We start from the raw sequence: 18,570 nt of genomic DNA on the forward strand, positions 1-18,570 counted from the left end.
CTTTGTTTGTTTGGCCCTCCTTGATAGCTGCTCACATAATTTGCATCCTCCTCTTGGTCTTGGACATGATTATGTTGCTCCTGTAATAGCCCACTCGAGCTTTCAACCACATGGACCTTCTGTGCCATCATCTCCGCTATTAGCTTAGTCAAAAGTGTCATTTGGGTAGAAAGTTGGTCTATTGTCTCATCTCTGTCTTGGGTGATTGTGGAATTTGAGGACCCATAGGATACATCTATCCATTTATTGTCCCATGCATGTGCTTGCTTAGCTACTCAGTCCAATATTTTACTCGCCTCGGGAAAAGTCAAGTTTAGGATTGCTCCTTTCGCCATATTATCCACAAGAATTTGATTCTCTGGGTTCAAAGTATAGTAGAATCTCTGCAGAAGCGACTCATCTGTGCAACGATGTTGAAAACACATTCTAGTACACTTTTTATACCGCACCCATGCTTCAAGTAGTCTCTCATGTAGCTTCTGTTTGAATGTTGAAACACAGACACCTCAACTCCACAATCACTACCTGGGAAAAGAATTCATCCAAAAAGCCTCCAAAAGCTCATCCCAGTTATGGATTGATTAAGCTGGAACAAACCATCTTTTTGATCCCTTGGTAACAAACCATCAACCTTTAAAGTTGAAGGTGAATGATGTGTATTACATGAACAACCTCCTCTTATAGTTAATCTCATGCTATATCAATGGTTTTAACGAATTCAACCATTAAGTGAGAACATGCAATTTCCACTTTGAAGTTCTCTATAATTTGAGTATCAATAATTTTTATGTTAACGGTTATTTGGTTGCTAGGATACATGAAATAAATTAGGATATTTTATGAGATTAATTTTCACCTTTTATACCAGATAACCATCACACTTTTTTATATAGAATAGTTAATACCACTCAATTTTTTTAGTGTAAAATAATTTCGGAGACTAATTATTAACCATAACCAAATAGGAAATAAAAAAATAAGGTCATTGTTACCTAAATGGTTCTAAGGGATAATAAAAACAAGCTGCCCAATTTGCCCCTGCAATAACCAACCGACTTCCCGTTCCATTTTTTCAACCCATTTGTACTAACTTGGCGGCAATAGTTCAAAACTGTAACACAATCATCGACAGTTTAGTGGCAAACTGAAATGGGTGTTCAAGGTCTCTGGGATCTCATCGCCCCTGTTGGCCGCCGCGTCTCCGTCGAGACCCTCTCCGGGAAAAAACTGGCAATCGGTAAAATCAGTTTCCTTAAACCCTAACCCTAATTAATACAACTCAGTGATCATATTTATACTCATTATTATCCCATGTGAAAATTGTTTTTTATCAGATGCGAGTATATGGATTATACAATTCATGAAAGCAATGCGAGATGAAAAGGGAGAGATGGTGCGGAATGCTCATATTTTGGGATTTTTCCGTCGAATTTGCAAGCTACTTTACCTTCGGACCAAGCCAGTGTTTGTATTTGACGGAGGTACACCTGCTCTGAAACGTCGAACAGTGATTGCGCGTCGCCGCCAGAGGGAAAATGCTCAGGCCAAAATTAGGAAGACGGCTGAAAAGTTGCTCCTTAATCATGTTAGTCGCTCAATTATTTGGAGTTATGTGTTGCAGACTTGGTACATATGAGTGTACCATTTTTAGAACAACTTGAGTTTTTGGGATATGACTGGTCATACAATCTAATATTCTTCAAGTGTTTTTTAGTTAATAACAACGTATTTTCACGGCTTAGGAGCATGTTAAAACGTAAATAATCTTTGTCCTTATCTGTTGGATGAGATGGTCCATCAAATTGAGTATATGTTTGCTTTTTGATTCTGGATCACATTAGTGTTCGTCATCAATGCTGTCATGGATTATCATGTAGGCAGAGGACAGAAACATTGATAAAACCAATATTTCCTTGATTCTCTGTTTTGTTGAAATTGGAAATTGGCAGTGTTTGATGTAGCTTAAAATGCACTCAATTTATTAGCAACCTCATTATGGTAAGCATTTAGAAGTTTGCATGATGTTGGATAACTTTTTTTTTTATCCATTTCTACCTGCAGCTTAAGGCAATGAGGCTCAAAGAGCTATCTGTGGATCTGGAGAACCAGAGGAAACTGAATGATGCAAAGGGTAAAAAGGTTATAACAGAAGCAACTGGAATGATGGAGAACATGGCTGAAGGAAATGCCTTGGGGGTAGAAAATTATGACAAAGAAGCATTGGATGAGATGTAAGTTATAGTAGTCAGTTGTGTGATCGTTTTTTGTCATAGTTGTATGATCTTGTTGCTTTATACTCGAATGTGGACATTAGTGATTCTGACACTCAGTTTGACAAGTTAATTAAGGTTGGCAGCTTCTATTCAAGCAGAGGAAGACTGGAATTTTGCTGATGATGCATCAACATCTTGTGCTGCGGCACCTGCTGAAAATGATAACACCGATGAAGATGAAGAGATGATACTGGTTAGCATCAACTGCTTGTTGATTTCATTTTCATCTTCACACGTCAGATTTAGACAGTGCAGGGTGCAAGTCACTTTATTTGAGTAGTAAAATGATTTTTTGATGCTTTTGGTATCAGTACAACTTATAGTTGTGTGTGTAATAAAACTAACAAGTATCAGATCTGTTGATGCCTCTGGTGCTGGAAATCTGTATAATTTTTTGGTCAGGCTTATGCCTTCAATTTCTACTATTTCAATCTGTGGACTTAATTGCGTATATGTAATTGGTATGCTTGTGATAATATTTGACGAGGTTATGAATAGATTTTTCTTCTATTACTAACCCCCAAACTCTCTATGCAATGTGCAGCCAGATACACAAGGAAAAGTTGATCCTTCTGTTTTAGCTGCTTTACCTCCATCTATGCAACTTGATCTTCTTGGTCAGGTAATGGTAGTTCTTTTACTTATGGAAGAAGTATCCAGTTGCTACTCCCTCAAAAGGGAGATAAACTGTTTATGCTGAATTTCTCTCTTTGTTTGATCAATTGATAACTTGTTTGCCAGATGAGGGAGAGATTGATGGCAGAGAACAGACAAAAGTATCAGAAGGTTAAGAAGGTATATCATTAAGTTTTCTTGCGCATCAGTACATAATGATCTCTCTTTCTGCAATTGTTTTTGTGTTTTTTTGGGGCTTGTATCTTCTTAAGATACATACCTTTTGTAGTTTGAAGTACAAAATTTATAGTTTGGGCACAGTATTTCATGTTTGACTGCACAATATCTCAATATTTAATACTGGTCCTTGTTTGTGAGTTACATTAGATGGATCGTGATGATTTCTTTTAAACGATCTATTTGTTGTTAAAAAGTTTTTTCATCAGGTTGATGGTTTAGTTGGTACTTCTGTCACATGCTACATAATTTATGATGGTGAGCTTCAAACATTCTTTAGTCCTTTTCCAGGACTATTGAGCTTACAATTTTATCTGTTATGTTGTCCAGTTATGTTAGTTGCGGTTGGTAGGTTAAGAACTGGTGCTGTGTTCCTTTTGATATATTCTTTATCTTTTCCTTTCTAATTCTCTAGTTGCATCTCTCAGGCCCCGGAGAAGTTCTCAGAACTGCAAATACAATCTTATCTGAAGACTGTTGCTTTTCGACGCGAGATAGGTGAAGTTCAGAAAGCTGCTGCCGGAAGGGGAATAGGTGGTGTACGCACTTCAAGGATTGCTTCTGAAGCAAACAGGGAATTTATTTTCTCCTCATCTTTTACTGGGGACAAAGAGTAAGTAACAATCATTTGGTTTGCTCTAGTGATTCATTCATTTTCCTTTTCTTGCTTAAATTATCAGTGTCCACTAAAAAAATTGCACGTCGGTGTTTATCAGTGTCCTTGCATCTGCTGGGGAAGATCAAACTAGTAAGAAGTCAAGTGAAGTACAAACAGAAAATAATTTGGCAAATGCTGCAAGTGATGCTTCGACAAGGAAATCTAGTAGCGTGCTAGAATCGATTGTGTCTGAGCCTGAAACGGCATTTAATGATGATGTGGAGACATATCTGGATGAGAGGGGTCATCTTCGAGTCAGCAGACTGAGAGCCATGGGTGTTCGTATGACTCGAGATTTGCAGAGAAATTTAGATTTGATGAAAGAAATTGAGGAGGAGAATGTGTCCAGAAATAAAGATTTTAGTGATGTGCCTACTGTAAGTGACACTGATGTACATACCCCTGTAATTGTCTCTGACACAATTTCGCATCTGAACTCATCCAATCCAGATGATGATGGGAAGGCTTGTTTAAACAACAAAAATGAACAGTCTGAGTTGAGAAGTGGGACTACAATTCAGATATCTTTTGAAGATAATTTTGAACATGATTGTGCCAATGATGATGATGATATATTTGCGAGTTTAGTGGCAGGTGATCCAACGATGGAATTTCTTATGGATCATTCCCCTTCAAAGAAGCAGTCTCTAGATTCTGCTTCGGATGTTGAGTGGGAGGAAGGAGTGATTGAAAAGAAAGGTGACTTGCTAAGCAATAATTCTCAAGGGGAAAGGCAGGCTCCACTGGAGATAGATGGCATGGATGATGAGGCTGAAGTAGAATGGGAAGAAGGATGTGTAGACATTTGCGAGGATCCTCCCTTACTTCCGTCAGATTCAAAAAGCGCTTATAAAGGTGCTTTGGAAGAAGAAGCCAATTATCAGGAAGCAGTAAGGAGGAGTCTTGAGGATATGAAAGATCATAGATACATTGACAAATCTCATGAAAAAGAGATGTCTGAAGAAGCTATTCAAATAGCTGCTCAGGGTATAAGTAGTGAATCTTTTGGTCAAGAGAACTACTGTCCAACGGTACACAAAATTCTTCAACAGAAAGATTTACCATCTGAAATTCAGACTGCTGACTTGCATGATACTGTTCATGAGATGGATATCGCAGGGAGTAATAAAAGTTTGGGGAGCCATATGGGAGAACAATTTCAAGCTAATTCTGGTTACGGAAATATGCAGATTGAAAAAGCAAACAGTCATGCTGACAGAAATTTGCAAATTGAAAAAGCAACCAGTCATACTAACAGAAATTTGCATTGTGACATACATATGGAACCGACCATTCCTCTTGATGGATCAGAAGTTGACATGACTAAAAAGAAGATAGCAGATACCACTGTTGGGGTTTCGTGTAACAATAACACACAAAGTGCTTCAGATGTTACTTCTATAGAACAATCAACATTGAATGAATCAATGAATGCAAGAACCACTGATGCCCAAGAATATGAATCTGAAGCAGCCGCACATCATTATACTCATGAGACAACAGAAATCACCAAAGCTTTCACCGAGGGTTTTACAACTGATATCAATAGCGCACAAAACCTAGATGAGGAAGGTGCTTGTGATGACCCATTATTTGAGAGAATCGGCAATTTGGACTCCGCAAGTACAAAAGAAGATCAAAAAGTTATGATGGCTAGTTTGGAGGAGGAGATGCATGTATTGGATAAAGAGCGTGAAAAACTAGGAGATGAGCAGAGAAAGCTTGAGCGCAATGCAGAGTCTGTTAGCTCTGAAATGTTTGCAGAGTGCCAGGTAGGTTTTTGATGATTTTTTTTTCAATGCAATTCTAAACCTACTTTATTTCCAAATAACAAATTTTATCAGAAGGAAGTTGTTTTACACTAGAGAGTAGGAATTTTTGGTTGAGGTGTTCCTTGTCATTGTATTTAGGGCCCGTTTGGATGGGCTTAATAAAAGTAGCTTTAAAAAAGTACTTTTGAAAGTGCTGAAACTTATTTTTAAAATAAGCAGTTATGTATTTGGATAAAAGTGCTGAAGTTGCTATGCCAAACGTGAAAAGGGAAAAATGGAAGAAAGAGATGTTAGGGTTATGTGGGTAATTTGGAGATTGCATAAAAATATTAAAGGCAAAAAGATAAAAATGTGGTCAACTTAAAACAACTTATAAGCTAAAAATAAAAAAGCACCCCTACACCAGCTTTTAACTTTTGGCTTAAAATAAGTTTTTTTTAATTTAAAATAAGTTATTTTGAGTATTGCCAAACAACTAAATAAGTCAAAAATCAGCTTTTAAGTCAGTTTGACCAGCTTTTAAGCTGAGCCAAACAGGCTCTTAGTATCTCAATTTTGCCGAAATGTGCTTGGTGGGTGTGATTGCATGTTGATCCTTAGTGATGCCAGTTCAGTTTTGTCATTGCCATGCCATACTGTCTGTTCTATCTCAGTGAATTTTTTGCAGCAACTCTTTGGGTGTAATGTTCTAGTCTATAAGACCATGCCTTTTAGATGTAGTGCCTCTAGGCTAAGATCATGCTTTGTATAGGAGTATCTCATTTTATTTAAATCATGTAATTTTGGTGTATCTTGGTTAGTTTATCAACTTGACTTCCAAACATGCATGTTTGTTTTTTGCTTAGTGACTTTGGCTTGTGTAGTAGATTATAGAAATATCTTTGAAACTTTTACATAGATACATCTTTCCTTATCAAAAAAGTACTTTGTCTTTTCCTGCTCCAGCTTCTGGTCTGCAGTCATCTGCGTTGTTTTTGTTCTCGATTTCTTTTCCTTGATGTTTTGTGGTGAATTGGTGATATAGTATCAGTAGTTCAGTTCATTTGATTTACATTTTTCTCTATGTTAGGAGTTGCTCCAAATGTTTGGCTTGCCATATATCATAGCTCCAATGGAAGCTGAAGCCCAATGTGCGTACATGGAACTTACAGATCTTGTTGATGGTGTGGTTACTGACGACTCTGATGCATTCTTATTTGGTGCTCGAAGTGTATACAAGAATATTTTTGATGATCGCAAATATGTGGAGACATACTTTATGAAGGTTCATCAGTTTTCTGGATATTCTTCTATCCCTTAAGTTTGTCTCTGTGCAACTAGGTTTCTACAGCTATACTTGTTTAGGTCATTTTCTTAACGATTTTTTTGCCACTGCAATGGTTAAATGATGCTTGTAGTAAGATGAATTGTTTTTCTTTTCATGATCACTATCACAACCACTTCCCACCCCACCCCACCTGTCCAAAAGAGAGAATAAAAATTGAGCATAAGAAAAGAAAAGGGTTTTGAGGTTGGTGGTACACTTCGTGGCCAATGTTCATTTCTTAGAGAACATTGTAGTTTCCTTTCATTATTAGTGCATGTCATTGATCATATATCTGCTGTTTGTAGGATGTGGAGAGTGAGCTTGGGTTGGATAGAGAAAAAATAATTCGTATGGCATTGCTCCTTGGGAGCGATTATACTGAAGGAGTGAGGTAAACCTATTTCTGTGGCTCTTTTACAAAGTTTTATATCCTGCTAATCAGGTGTCTCTGCCTCTCTTGTTGACTCCGCCAATTAGTCTTGTTTGCGTATTCTCATCAGGAGACCATAGATAGTATAATTCTTTTACGTGAAGCATCTATATAATTATGTCTTAGACATTCGGAAGTCCTTATCCGTTCTTTCTTTCACGGTGCAGCGGGATTGGTATTGTTAATGCTATTGAAGTTGTAAATGCATTTCCTGAGGAAGATGGTCTTCAGAAATTTCGTGAGTGGGTGGAATCACCAGATCCATCCATTCTCGGGGGGCTTGATTCACAGGTAGGTTCCAACTCTAGGAAGAGAGGGTGTAAAGGTGGTGATCCTGATATGAGTTGCTCAACCAGTAATCTGGAAGGCAATGCTGCTTCCGAGGACAGAGCTGAAAAGTCGAGGCAGAGTTTCATGAATAAACATGTAAACCAGTTGTGCGCTTTTGCTTCAAATCTATTGTCTATTTGATAGGAAAAGCATGACCTCACTCTTTCTTTATGTTGGGATCGTTTTCACAGAGAAATATTAGTAAAAACTGGCATATTCCTTCTTCATTTCCGAGTAATGCAGTAATTTCAGCATATACGTCTCCTCGAGTTGACAAGTCGACAGAGCCTTTCGCATGGGGGAAACCTGATGTTTCTGTTCTTCGGAAGTAAGTTGTACACAATTTTTTCCTTAGAAAGGTCTAATGAGGATTAGGATTTATATATGACTCTTAATGAGTATTTTGCTTGTTGCAGAGTTTGTTGGGAGAAATTCGGCTGGAGCAGCCAGAAGGCAGATGAATTGCTAGTACCTGTCCTGAAAGAGTACAACAAACATGAGGTTGGTCCTTTTTTCATATTCTTCTACCTGTCTTATTCAAACAGAGTTTCTTGCTATTGAAATCTATAAAAAAAAATGTGTGTAAGTAAATTGTGTCAATACATCACTTTTGTATTGTTTCTGAATGATCTGTACTTACAATTTCCTTTTTGTGGTAATTTGTCTGATTGGAGAAAGAGGAAGCTGATGAAGACTTTTCTCTCACTTTTCCTTTATTTACTTGATGTAGACACAACTTCGACTGGAAGCCTTCTACTCTTTTAATGAGAGATTTGCTAAAATCCGTAGCAAGAGGATAAATAAGGCTGTTAAATATATGACTGGGAACAAATCCAGTGATTTAATGGACGGAAGTGCACAAGATGCTCCTGGAATCTGTAAAAAAAGAGTAGTAAAATCTAATGATATGAATGAGGAAAAGATGGAGGATCCTCCGAGGGGACATGAGTCTGCTGGTGCTGATTATGAGGAGACTACAACAAAAAGATCAGTTGGGAAGCAGTCAAGGAAAAGGAAAGGAGGGCATCTGCAGACTGAACATTTGGAACCTCCAGAGGGAGCAGGAAGCAAGCGAAATACCAGTAAGAAATCAAGTGGTAGTATAGGAGGACGGAAGGAAACAGCTCGATCTGTGTGGAAGGCAGGTAAAAATTCCTCCAGATCCTCCAAAATAAGCTCTGAGGGTGAAAAAGATAGTGATATAGAGCAACAATCACAAATCGAGAAGCCTGAAAAGACAAATCAAACAAGAAGGGTAAGTCATTTTCCTGCAATATTAATTGTAGTTTAATTTAACCCATAATGATTACACCTTTTTGAGCGAAATTTACAAACATTAAGAATAGCTTTGAGAACTCATCTAGATATTATATTTTGTAATAGTGGAAGATACTCATTGCATTGGTGCTAATGTCAAGTCATGCCTTGTTTAGTGTTCCCCTAACCTCTACTGAATATCCATTAAGAATCAAAGTTGATATTCCATTCTCTCAGGTCCAATACTTTCAAGGCAGCTTTTGGAAGTCTTTATCTTTACGCCTATGATATTTTGTTTCTGCAAGTCCTATATATATGGTGTTCATAATAGTAGTATCTTGTTACATGTGATGTATGATATATTACTCACTTTCTACATATTCAGTGTTCAGGAGAAGGGAACTTTCTCTCTATTATCAATTTCTGTTTTATTTAACTTTAAACATCTCCAGTTCATGATTAATATTTTTTCCATTTCGTTCTAATTGAAATTTCAGTCACAGCGTCATCGGAAAATAGTAAATTACAGTGAGAAGAGAGATGATGAGTCTGACAAAGATGATGGAGATTCTACTGCTGAAAAGTTAGAAAGGAGAGAAGCAGGAGTAGATGTGGATGTAGCTGAACGTTATCCTGCTGATTCTAGTAAGATGAATGAGAATGATGCAAGTAATGATTACTGTCCACAAGAACTGCCAAACCTTGAAACAAATGCTGGTGGGGCTGAGATGGAATCTACTGCTCAACCAATCTTTGATGAAACTTATGATCCTATTCCTGGGGATCTTTTGTCTAAGGAGTACCTTAAAATGGGGGGTGGGTTTTGTTTAGAGGAAAATGATGGAGATATGGAGCATGAGATAAATGCTTCTAGCCCTATTTTATCAGTTGAGGGTTCTGATATTTATAATTCTTCTCAGCTTTTGGGAGATGAGAATAATGGTAATGCTTCAAATCAATTGATTTCTAGCCCCTCAAGGAAAACAAGTGAGAAGCAATGTGAAGCAGGGATAGGTGCATCTGAAATTGAGCAAGATTTACACAACACAACTAATATTACTTGTAACGATGTATCCCCGCACCTAGAAAATATGGGGAAGAATGATTATGTTTCCAGTTCAGTATTTCTCCGTGCAATGCCAAATTTGAGGAAGCGGAAAAAGAATAGCTGATGATACCAGCGCTGCTGTGTCGGGTAATCCTTTGTATATGAAGTAGGTTAGCATGTAATTTCTTTTCATCTTTCTCATTAAATGCTTGCATCATTGTGGGAGTACCCACCTTGTATGATTTTTGTATAAGCGGATAAGTTATTGAATTCATCTGTCGTGTAACAGATAAGCTTCCAAGCTGCATTTGTGGTACTTACTGCTTAGTGATGAACTAACAGGGATTCATGAGTAACAAAGTTTTTGGTCTTGCTAACACATTGCTGCTGCAATCTTTCTTTTTCTGGCAAGAACAATTATCCTTATACTTGTCCTGATTTCCTGGATGTGATGTGTTAATAGTTTTGAGAGATAAAGGCATTTAAGTTCTGACTTCTGTATTATGAAAACCTCGAACCACTCGAAATAGGGCTCTTACAAAAGTGAGCCGATGTTTGGTGACACTCACTGGTGAGTGTATTTCCTTGGAGACTAGTTATTGTTCTCATGGTAGTGTAACATATTTGTCAAATGCATTGGCTTTGGTTGAAAAAACCGTGATGACAAGTTGTCGCCCTACATGAAAAAAGCTACTTACAGAATAAAACGAATGCATATGTTGGGACATGAATCTGCTAACTCTTTCTAAATTGTGTTTAGGGGTGATGTTGGTGGGACGGTTGCTCCCCACTACCAATTGTCTCTGGATAAATTGAACTTAATCACCAAGAGTGGTTGTATGGAAGCAACGAATACAAGACTTGTATGTGATACACACATTTATCACTTACCAATTACCTTAAATGACATGCATTTCCACTCTAAATAGCGATGTGAAATTATTTAATTTGGTACAAAACAGTGGGTGCAAGTACCAAGTATTTTCCTGTGGTCTGTGTGAATGTGATGTGGGGACAGATATAGTATTGACTATTGACGATATTCATTACAAGACACACAAGAGGGAGTTGCTCAGATCTAAATAAGGCCCAAATTTAAGAAGATAAAAAGAGCTTCCAAAAATTTTGTAATGTAATACACTAAAATATTGTTTAATTTTAACATCTTTAATATGTCACGTGAGATATCGAAATTAAAAAAACGAATAAAGGAAAAGTTATAAAGAGGGGGAGAAAATTTCATATGGGCCCCTTCGTAGATCTAAATAAGGCCCGCGTTAGGCAAAACGGGCCTCGCGGGAAACGTAAATAAAAGCCCAATTGCTACCAAAATTTACGCGCCTTATTTTTGGTGCGTGCGAATATTTAAAACTTGTTTTTTTTTTTCTTACTACTTTCCCTTTTCTCTTTTTTACTTTTTTTTCCTTTTGATTTTATTGGGAAGTAAAGAGCAAATTGTGCTGTTTCTTTTTGGCATTCTTTACTCTTTATTCTTGGAGACTAGCGACTTGTCACTGCCTCCCTTTGGCTTTGCCTCTTCCATATCTGTCTCTTTCTTTTTCCAGTTCACCCACCAAATTACAATCCACTTTGTCAGTATATATATAGAGTTGTATGTATATTTTGCTGTATGAGATATTCAGAGAGACATTAAGAGTTGTACATGCTCAAAGATTCAATCTTTACTCTTTTTGTTTTGGTTCTTAGATCCCCTTAATCTTGAATTCTTGTTTTTGCTGAGGCAAGAAAAGATTCCATTTTTTTTTCAAAGGGTCTTTGTGTATTCAGTCTTGGTTGCTAATTGTGGCTATTTGGGTGTCTTGTCAGCTAAACATTTGGCCTTTATCTTTTTTCTGTCTGGGTAATTTGTCATCATCTTTCTGTTTATTGTACAATTCTTTGAATAAATTGCTGCTTTAAGCACCAGCCAGCTTGCTGCAAGGCTGCAACCTGTAATGCTTTGAAAGAAGTCATAGTGAAAAAATTTAAGTTGTTTCAACTTTGGTTTTTCTAGGAATGTGCCCAAGATGATCTGTTTATTTACTGAAGTTAGAAGAGTGCAAAGATTGGATTTTGGGCATACCCATTTGAAAATGAAGAAAGGGGGTGTGTTTGCATATGCCCCTTCTCTATCTCCCACATCTCACTCTACATTTGGTGCAAATTATAATTTTCACAAAGCACCAAGCCTTTCTCCATCTTCTTCTGGGAACAAAATCAGTCCAGTTGTTCTTATCATTATAGTCATATTAGCTGTTATCTTTTTCATATCAGGTCTCCTCCACTTGCTTGTTAGATTTCTTATCAAACACCCTTCTTCTTCTTCTTCACCATCATCATCTGAGTCTAATAGACAGCCAGAAGTTTCTAGCTCTGAGGCCTTGCAAAGACAATTGCAGCAGCTTTTCCATCAACATGAATCTGGTCTTGATCAAGCTTTTATTGATGCATTACCTGTCTTTGTGTACAAAGAAGTAGTTGTTGGTCCTACTAAAGAGCCCTTTGATTGTGCTGTTTGTTTGTGTGAATTCTCTGAAAAGGACCAGTTGAGATTACTCCCAACTTGCAGCCATGCTTTCCATATCAATTGCATAGATACATGGCTCTTAACAAACTCAACTTGCCCCTTATGTAGAGGGACCCTTTTCAATCCCGGATTCTTAACAGGTTTTGATTTTGATAGCCCCATAGAAGAAGATGGATGTGCTGGTAATAGAGATCATGTGTTGTCTGCTGCTCAGAAAACCATTGAAATTGAGGAAGTTGCTGTTGATAAAGCAACATTTCCTGTAAGACTTGGTAAGTTTAAAAAATTGAATGTTGGTGCAGAGGGAGAAGGAGAGAGTAGTAGTAGTAATTTGGATGCTAGGAGATGCTATTCATTGGGTTCATATCAGTATGTGGTGGGTGATTTCAATCTTATGGTAGACTTGAGCAGTGAGCAAAACGCGTATAATGTGAAGCTTGCCAAGTTGCGCGAACGTTGTGCTAATTTATCAATAGAAAGTGATGGGGAGGAGGGGAAAAGGATTAGTATTGGAACGAAGACGGATAGCTACTCTTTTTCCAAGATTTGGCTTTGGTCGAAGAAGGGAAAATTTGCAAGTTCTTCAGAATGTCAATTGGAGAATTCGCGTCCTAATATGAACTTAACATGGTTGGCAAAAACAGAAGACAGTTAAAGGACATTATGTTTTGTTTTCGCTGTTGATCTTTTTGTTATCTGATGGCATAGAGGTACTGGAATTCATTGAGATGCTACATATTAACAATCTTAGATTGTAGAATCGATACATACTTGTATCTTGTGATTGCTTGTATTTGTATTTTATCTCTTGAAGTCCTACAACATATTCGTTTCTGAGTCGAGGGTCTATCAGAAACAGCCCTCTACCCTTACTAGGTAGAATAAGGTTTGCGTATACTCTACACCTCTGCAGACACTTGCAGTTGCCAAATTTACTTCATATCAATATGGTTGAGAAAGCATCTTGATTGATTTTTTTTTGGGGGGGGGGGGTAAGGTTTTTTACCACAATCTTTTGTGCTTTAATAGTGGTGAGATCCAAGAAAGGGGTGTACTGGAATCACTTCATCTCATTTGACTTCTTAACATAGTGAAAGTTAAATGTCATCCTGCCATCTTTATTTACTTTTTTGTTATGCTGCTAAGTAACACTAATCATGCTTAATCTTAGTTGATCATAATTCTTACTTTGGGAATAGATGCAAAAATACCTCCTCCTTTGGAATTTAGAGCTATATATCCTTTGTCAAATAAGTGACACACATATACCTGATCGTTTAACGAATATAACATATTTACTCATCTTATTAACAAACACATATTTATTGAATTGAAAAAAAAAATATGTCCTAAATTGGTTTTAGTTTCAAAAATATCACGTGGCATTAAAAAATCACCTCATTCGTTTTTTTACCCCTCCAAACTCCACCAGTTGTGAACAATATAGACACCCACCTTTCGCTTAGCGCTATCTGTCACCACCAAAATCCCAATCCAACATAATCCAAAATTAACTCTGAACTTTTGATGAAATTGTGAACAATCAAAAATTGTATCAACATTTTTACTTCGATGAAAAAAGTATTAAGAGATTGAAAAACGAAAAAAGGTGAGTGAATAGAAAATTCTTTTTCTCACTTTCACCTAGCCTAGCTGCAGATTCTCCTTCAGACACTGGAAGTAACATGTCACCTGGTGTTTGGCCTGATATTATGTATTCTACGTAGCTTGATACTTCCCAGTTGGGTATGAAGATAAGAAAAAGTGAGATTGTGAAGATGGAGACGGCCATAGCAAAGAGAAATAAAAATTGGATAGAGAAAGTAGGTATATTAATCAAATATAATAAAAGAATAAATGACATGGAGTGACCAATATACACATGTATCATTTTATAATTATACAATGTCATTTTTTAATTATTTTTAAAATTATGTGTCAGCCGTTTGTGATATGCGCACAGTTGAGTAGTCAAAAAGGTGTTTAAAATATTGTGTTTTACTGAGTTCAGGGATTAATGACGACAAAAGAGCAAGTAAAAGAGTTCACAATATAAACACATATAAGTATAAGGGTTCATCAGACCATTTCGTCTTTAAAAAAAATCAATTTTAGGATTTTTTTTAAAAATTCAATAAGTTTGTTAACAAAAGGTAAATGTTCTTTGTTTGTAAGACGCCTAAAGTGTGTATGCGCTTAAATCGCAGAATTTGAGGTACATTTATCTTTTTTTCTTCATTTTATCTTTATGACAAGATGTTGGGTTTCTCAGATTTATAAGCATCCTCTACCTTAAACACTAAGATAGTAAATTCGAGTCACAAAAAGTGGGAAACTTCTTTTATTCGTTTTCTCTCCCTTATTATAAAAATGAGAAGAGAAAGAGAGACAAATAAGCAGAAGCTTCAAAGTAAACAAAGAAGTATGGTGATTGGTGCAGGGCGGATCCACATGGTGTCCGCCGGATGCTCGAGCACCCATTAACTTCGTTACGAAATATATATATCTATGTAGAAATTGATAGGTATTTGTATAAAATTAACATAGAATACCTAATGAATAAATTGTATAATTGGCTCAATGGTTCTAGGATGGGTACCTAATATTTTTTTAATGTTATTGTACCAAGGTTCGAATCTCATTGTTAACACATATTTTTTATAGTTTCACTTCAGAACACCCACAATCTTAAAATCCTACTATTACTTGATGAATTGAAATTAATCATAGTTAAATTATGGTGAATCATTGTGGGGGTCGGGTAATCAAAAGTCAAAATGACAATATTTCTCTTTTTTTTTTTTTTGGCTGTGTTGTTATATAGTACGCACGGTATTAAAAAAGCAGAAATTAAGCAGGTGCATGATGGAAACGAGAAAAAATAAAATATAGATGTTTATTAGAATGGCCTACCAAAAATGTGAACATATAGTAAACTGAGAGCAATAATAAATGCATGTCACGTGTTTGCATATAAATATTTTTTTAATCACTAAATTATAATAATTTATCAACCTCGTACTTCATTTAATTATGAGATTGTAAATAAAACAGATGAAATTCTATTCTGATGCATTCATTATGTTCCGTATGATTCTTCAAAGTGATGTTCATTTTATTTAGTAAATGACTTACCTACTGGAAAGCATTTAAAACGCGATAATTCAAAACTTCAAATTCTGAATCATGAGATATCCAAAGGGTGATCAATCGTTTAGACAAATATTGTAATTCTCTCGTAAGAAAATCACAATTTGTTGTTCAAGAAACAATAACAGAGAAAGGATAATAATAGGGTTTTCACACAATTCAAACACTTTTACTTTCAGTTAACTCGAGAATCAGCTCATTCAACGTTTGCCATGATGATCCACCTTCTTTTACTGCATTAATGGCTGCTTCTCCAATCTCCATCACTTTCTTCCTTGCCTCTTTGCCTTCATCTCCTTCCATCAACTCCTTTGCTGACTTTTCTAGTCCTTCCCACTTCACGAACCCTCTCACTGACCCATCACACGTCTCGGCTCTCACTCCGATCTTGATTACCTCCACAACCATTCTTGCATTCAGGTGTTGATCAGCCATCATTGGCCATGCAAGTATAGGCACCTTTGCGCATATGCTCTCGATCACTGAATTCCAACCGCAGTGACTTAGAAAACCTTGAACGCTCCCGTGGCTCAGGATTTCTCTTTGATTAACCCACTCTGTTACCACCAGTCCCCTGTTTTTCACTCTGTTTTCAAACCCGTCTTCGACATCATCTACACTTCTCCTCACTACCCACAAAAAGTTCACTTCAGATTTCTCCAACCCAATTTTGATTTCCTTGAATTGTTCAGGAGATAACTCTGCTTGGGTCCCGAATGCCACGTATAAAACTTGCTTCCCCTGTTCTAGCATTCTGTCAAGCCATTTGATGTACGAAGGTTTCTCTGAGACTCTTGCCGGCTCGTGAAACGCACATAAAGGTCCAATGCACCATGATTTAGGACTAGAGATACGGTTACAACACTCTACATAAACAGATTCGAGCTCGTAAAAGCTGTTCACAAGTAGACCATAGCTTTTAGAGGTCGCCATGGATTGCTCCTTGACAAGATCGAAAAGGGGGCCTTTGGGTTCTCGGTCTCTGAAGGGTAAATCAAAGTCATTCCTAGTGATTTTGATCCAGGGTAAATCAGGGACTTCAAATAGCTCATCATCAGACACTTGTGTCCTAAGAACTGAAGCAGCTGAAATCGTCAAGACCAACGAAAATGCATTCAAACCAAAATAAACAAGTCTTGGGATACCAAATTTGTTAGCTGAATCTAAAGTCCACCCGAGAAAGCCATCAGTGATCATGAAAGTAACTGAAGGAAGAGACTCCAAGGCCTTTTCGAAATGGGGTTTCATCAATTTAGTGGCGTTGACAAAAGTAGGAAAAAGGGACATGGATGGTAGTTTATCAGTGCTTTCCACGCCTGGTGGAAGCCCTTGTATGTTTTGAGGAAAAGGGATTTCGATGATACTGATGTCGGTGCCGGAAAGGGAATCGGAGAAGAACGGACGATTAGCAGGAGTGGTGAAGATGGTGATGGAGATATTGCGGCGGAGAAGAAAACGAGCAAGATCAAAGATAGGAATTGTGTGGCCTTTGGACATGAAAGGGAACACAACAACATGGATAGTACAAGCCATTTCTCAGCACTCTGTTCCTCGGCTTTGAGAATTTTGGGATGGCTCTGTATTAATAGATTCAATAAGTAAATAAAAACATTTATATGTTATCTAGCTAAATATTACGAAGATAGGATGAGATACGAAATGTGGGTTCGTGGGATTGAGCAGGACGTGATAAGACAATAAATTTGACACTATTTAAAAATCACCAAATTTAGAAAGAAATAAAAATTTTAAGATTTATTATCAAAATTTTTACATGACTTGGTGATTATAAGTAAAGAATGAAATAAAAATTTAAAGTAAAATTATTTCTAATAAATAAGGTAATAAGCTGTATAACGTAAAAAAAAGGAAATGTATGTTATTTTTTATCATATAAGTGGAAACATAAAAATCTACATACTCTGTCTCTAATGGTCTCATCTTATATAATGTTAATTAAAGAAATTTTTTTTTGAAGTATATTATCTGAAATAAGCTATATAGTTGTGAGATAAAAAAAAAAGTAATATATTCTTCAAAATAAAAAGAAATATTATTTTCAAGTGGAATATAAATGAGATTTCAAAAATATCCTTCTAGAAGAATTTAGACCACTCTTACTGTCAACTTGGAATAGCAAGACCAATAATGCTAATTTTTTGGCAAACGAAATCACATTTATCAAAAAAAAAAAAATTGCTTGTATTGAGAGAATGCAAATGAAAATTTAGCTTTAAGCAAATTTAATTAGGGTAGGTTTGACTTCTATTTGTCATATTTAAAATCTATTTATATTAATATAATAATGATTAATATAATTATTTTATTATATTATTTCTATTAATTGTTATAAATTACATTTTTTTTAAAAATAAATATTTTTCTAAAAAAATATGAGATAAAATTTCACTCTGACTTGTCATGTATATTTGACGATCTATATATGGCCATCAACGTTAGCTCAATTATATAAGCTATAAAGTGGAGGGGTCAATTTTTTCATTAAAGAAGACGACTTTTTGCACTAGCTTCAACTTCAATGTCTCGTTTATTTGGTATTACGTTGCGTCCTTGTCTTCTCATTTTAATAAAAGTATTTGCAAGTAGAAAAATAAATTAAATCTTTTATATATATAGAAGTTATTGTTTATAAAAATATCTTAGATATTTAGTAGAACTTTTCAAAATTTTGTAGTGTAAATATCATTTGATATTTATATTTAAGAAAAATCTAGATAGTCTAAAATATTAGATATTTTTTAGAAAGATATTTGTAGATAAGATTAGAATTGTCTAGATCCTTATTATCTAGAATCATCCTTAAACAAGTATAAATAGAGTGAACTTACTCAACTGTAAAATAAAAGAGTCTTTTTCTATAAACAAGTTCTGCTTTCTACATTCCTCTTCTTTAATTGAATCTACCGATGTTAGTTAACGATCTTCAGAAGGATTCTCCGAGTAAAC

At 36.1% G+C, this 18,570-nt stretch overlaps 3 protein-coding genes across 3 annotated transcripts; 2 read left to right on the forward strand and 1 right to left on the reverse strand.

The window, feature by feature from the left end:
• Positions 1–978: 978 nt before the first annotated feature.
• LOC101260299 (DNA repair protein UVH3) lies at positions 979–10,305 on the forward strand. The gene is made up of 15 exons (XM_004233288.5): positions 979–1,237; positions 1,335–1,585; positions 2,062–2,231; positions 2,349–2,466; positions 2,818–2,895; positions 3,015–3,068; positions 3,554–3,738; positions 3,842–5,555; positions 6,625–6,819; positions 7,167–7,252; positions 7,459–7,717; positions 7,813–7,949; positions 8,038–8,122; positions 8,352–8,876; positions 9,376–10,305. The coding sequence occupies exons 1-15, from the start codon at positions 1,150–1,152 to the stop codon at positions 10,048–10,050; spliced, it is 4,620 nt and encodes a 1,539-aa protein (XP_004233336.1). The 5' UTR covers positions 979–1,149; the 3' UTR covers positions 10,051–10,305.
• Positions 10,306–10,695: 390 nt separating this feature from the next.
• LOC101260009 (RING-H2 finger protein ATL46) lies at positions 10,696–13,560 on the forward strand. The gene has a single exon (XM_004233287.5). It carries the CDS (start codon positions 11,954–11,956, stop codon positions 13,106–13,108), a length of 1,155 nt encoding a protein of 384 aa, XP_004233335.1. The 5' UTR covers positions 10,696–11,953; the 3' UTR covers positions 13,109–13,560.
• A 2,056-nt stretch (positions 13,561–15,616) lies between these two features.
• LOC101259704 (UDP-glycosyltransferase 90A1) lies at positions 15,617–17,517 on the reverse strand. Its single transcript, XM_004233286.5, has one exon. It carries the CDS (start codon positions 17,134–17,136, stop codon positions 15,763–15,765), a length of 1,374 nt encoding a protein of 457 aa, XP_004233334.2. The 5' UTR covers positions 17,137–17,517; the 3' UTR covers positions 15,617–15,762.
• Positions 17,518–18,570: the final 1,053 nt, after the last annotated feature.

Source organism: Solanum lycopersicum, chromosome 2 (assembly GCF_036512215.1).
Source record: "Solanum lycopersicum chromosome 2, SLM_r2.1".
Lineage (NCBI taxonomy): Eukaryota > Viridiplantae > Streptophyta > Magnoliopsida > Solanales > Solanaceae > Solanum > Solanum lycopersicum.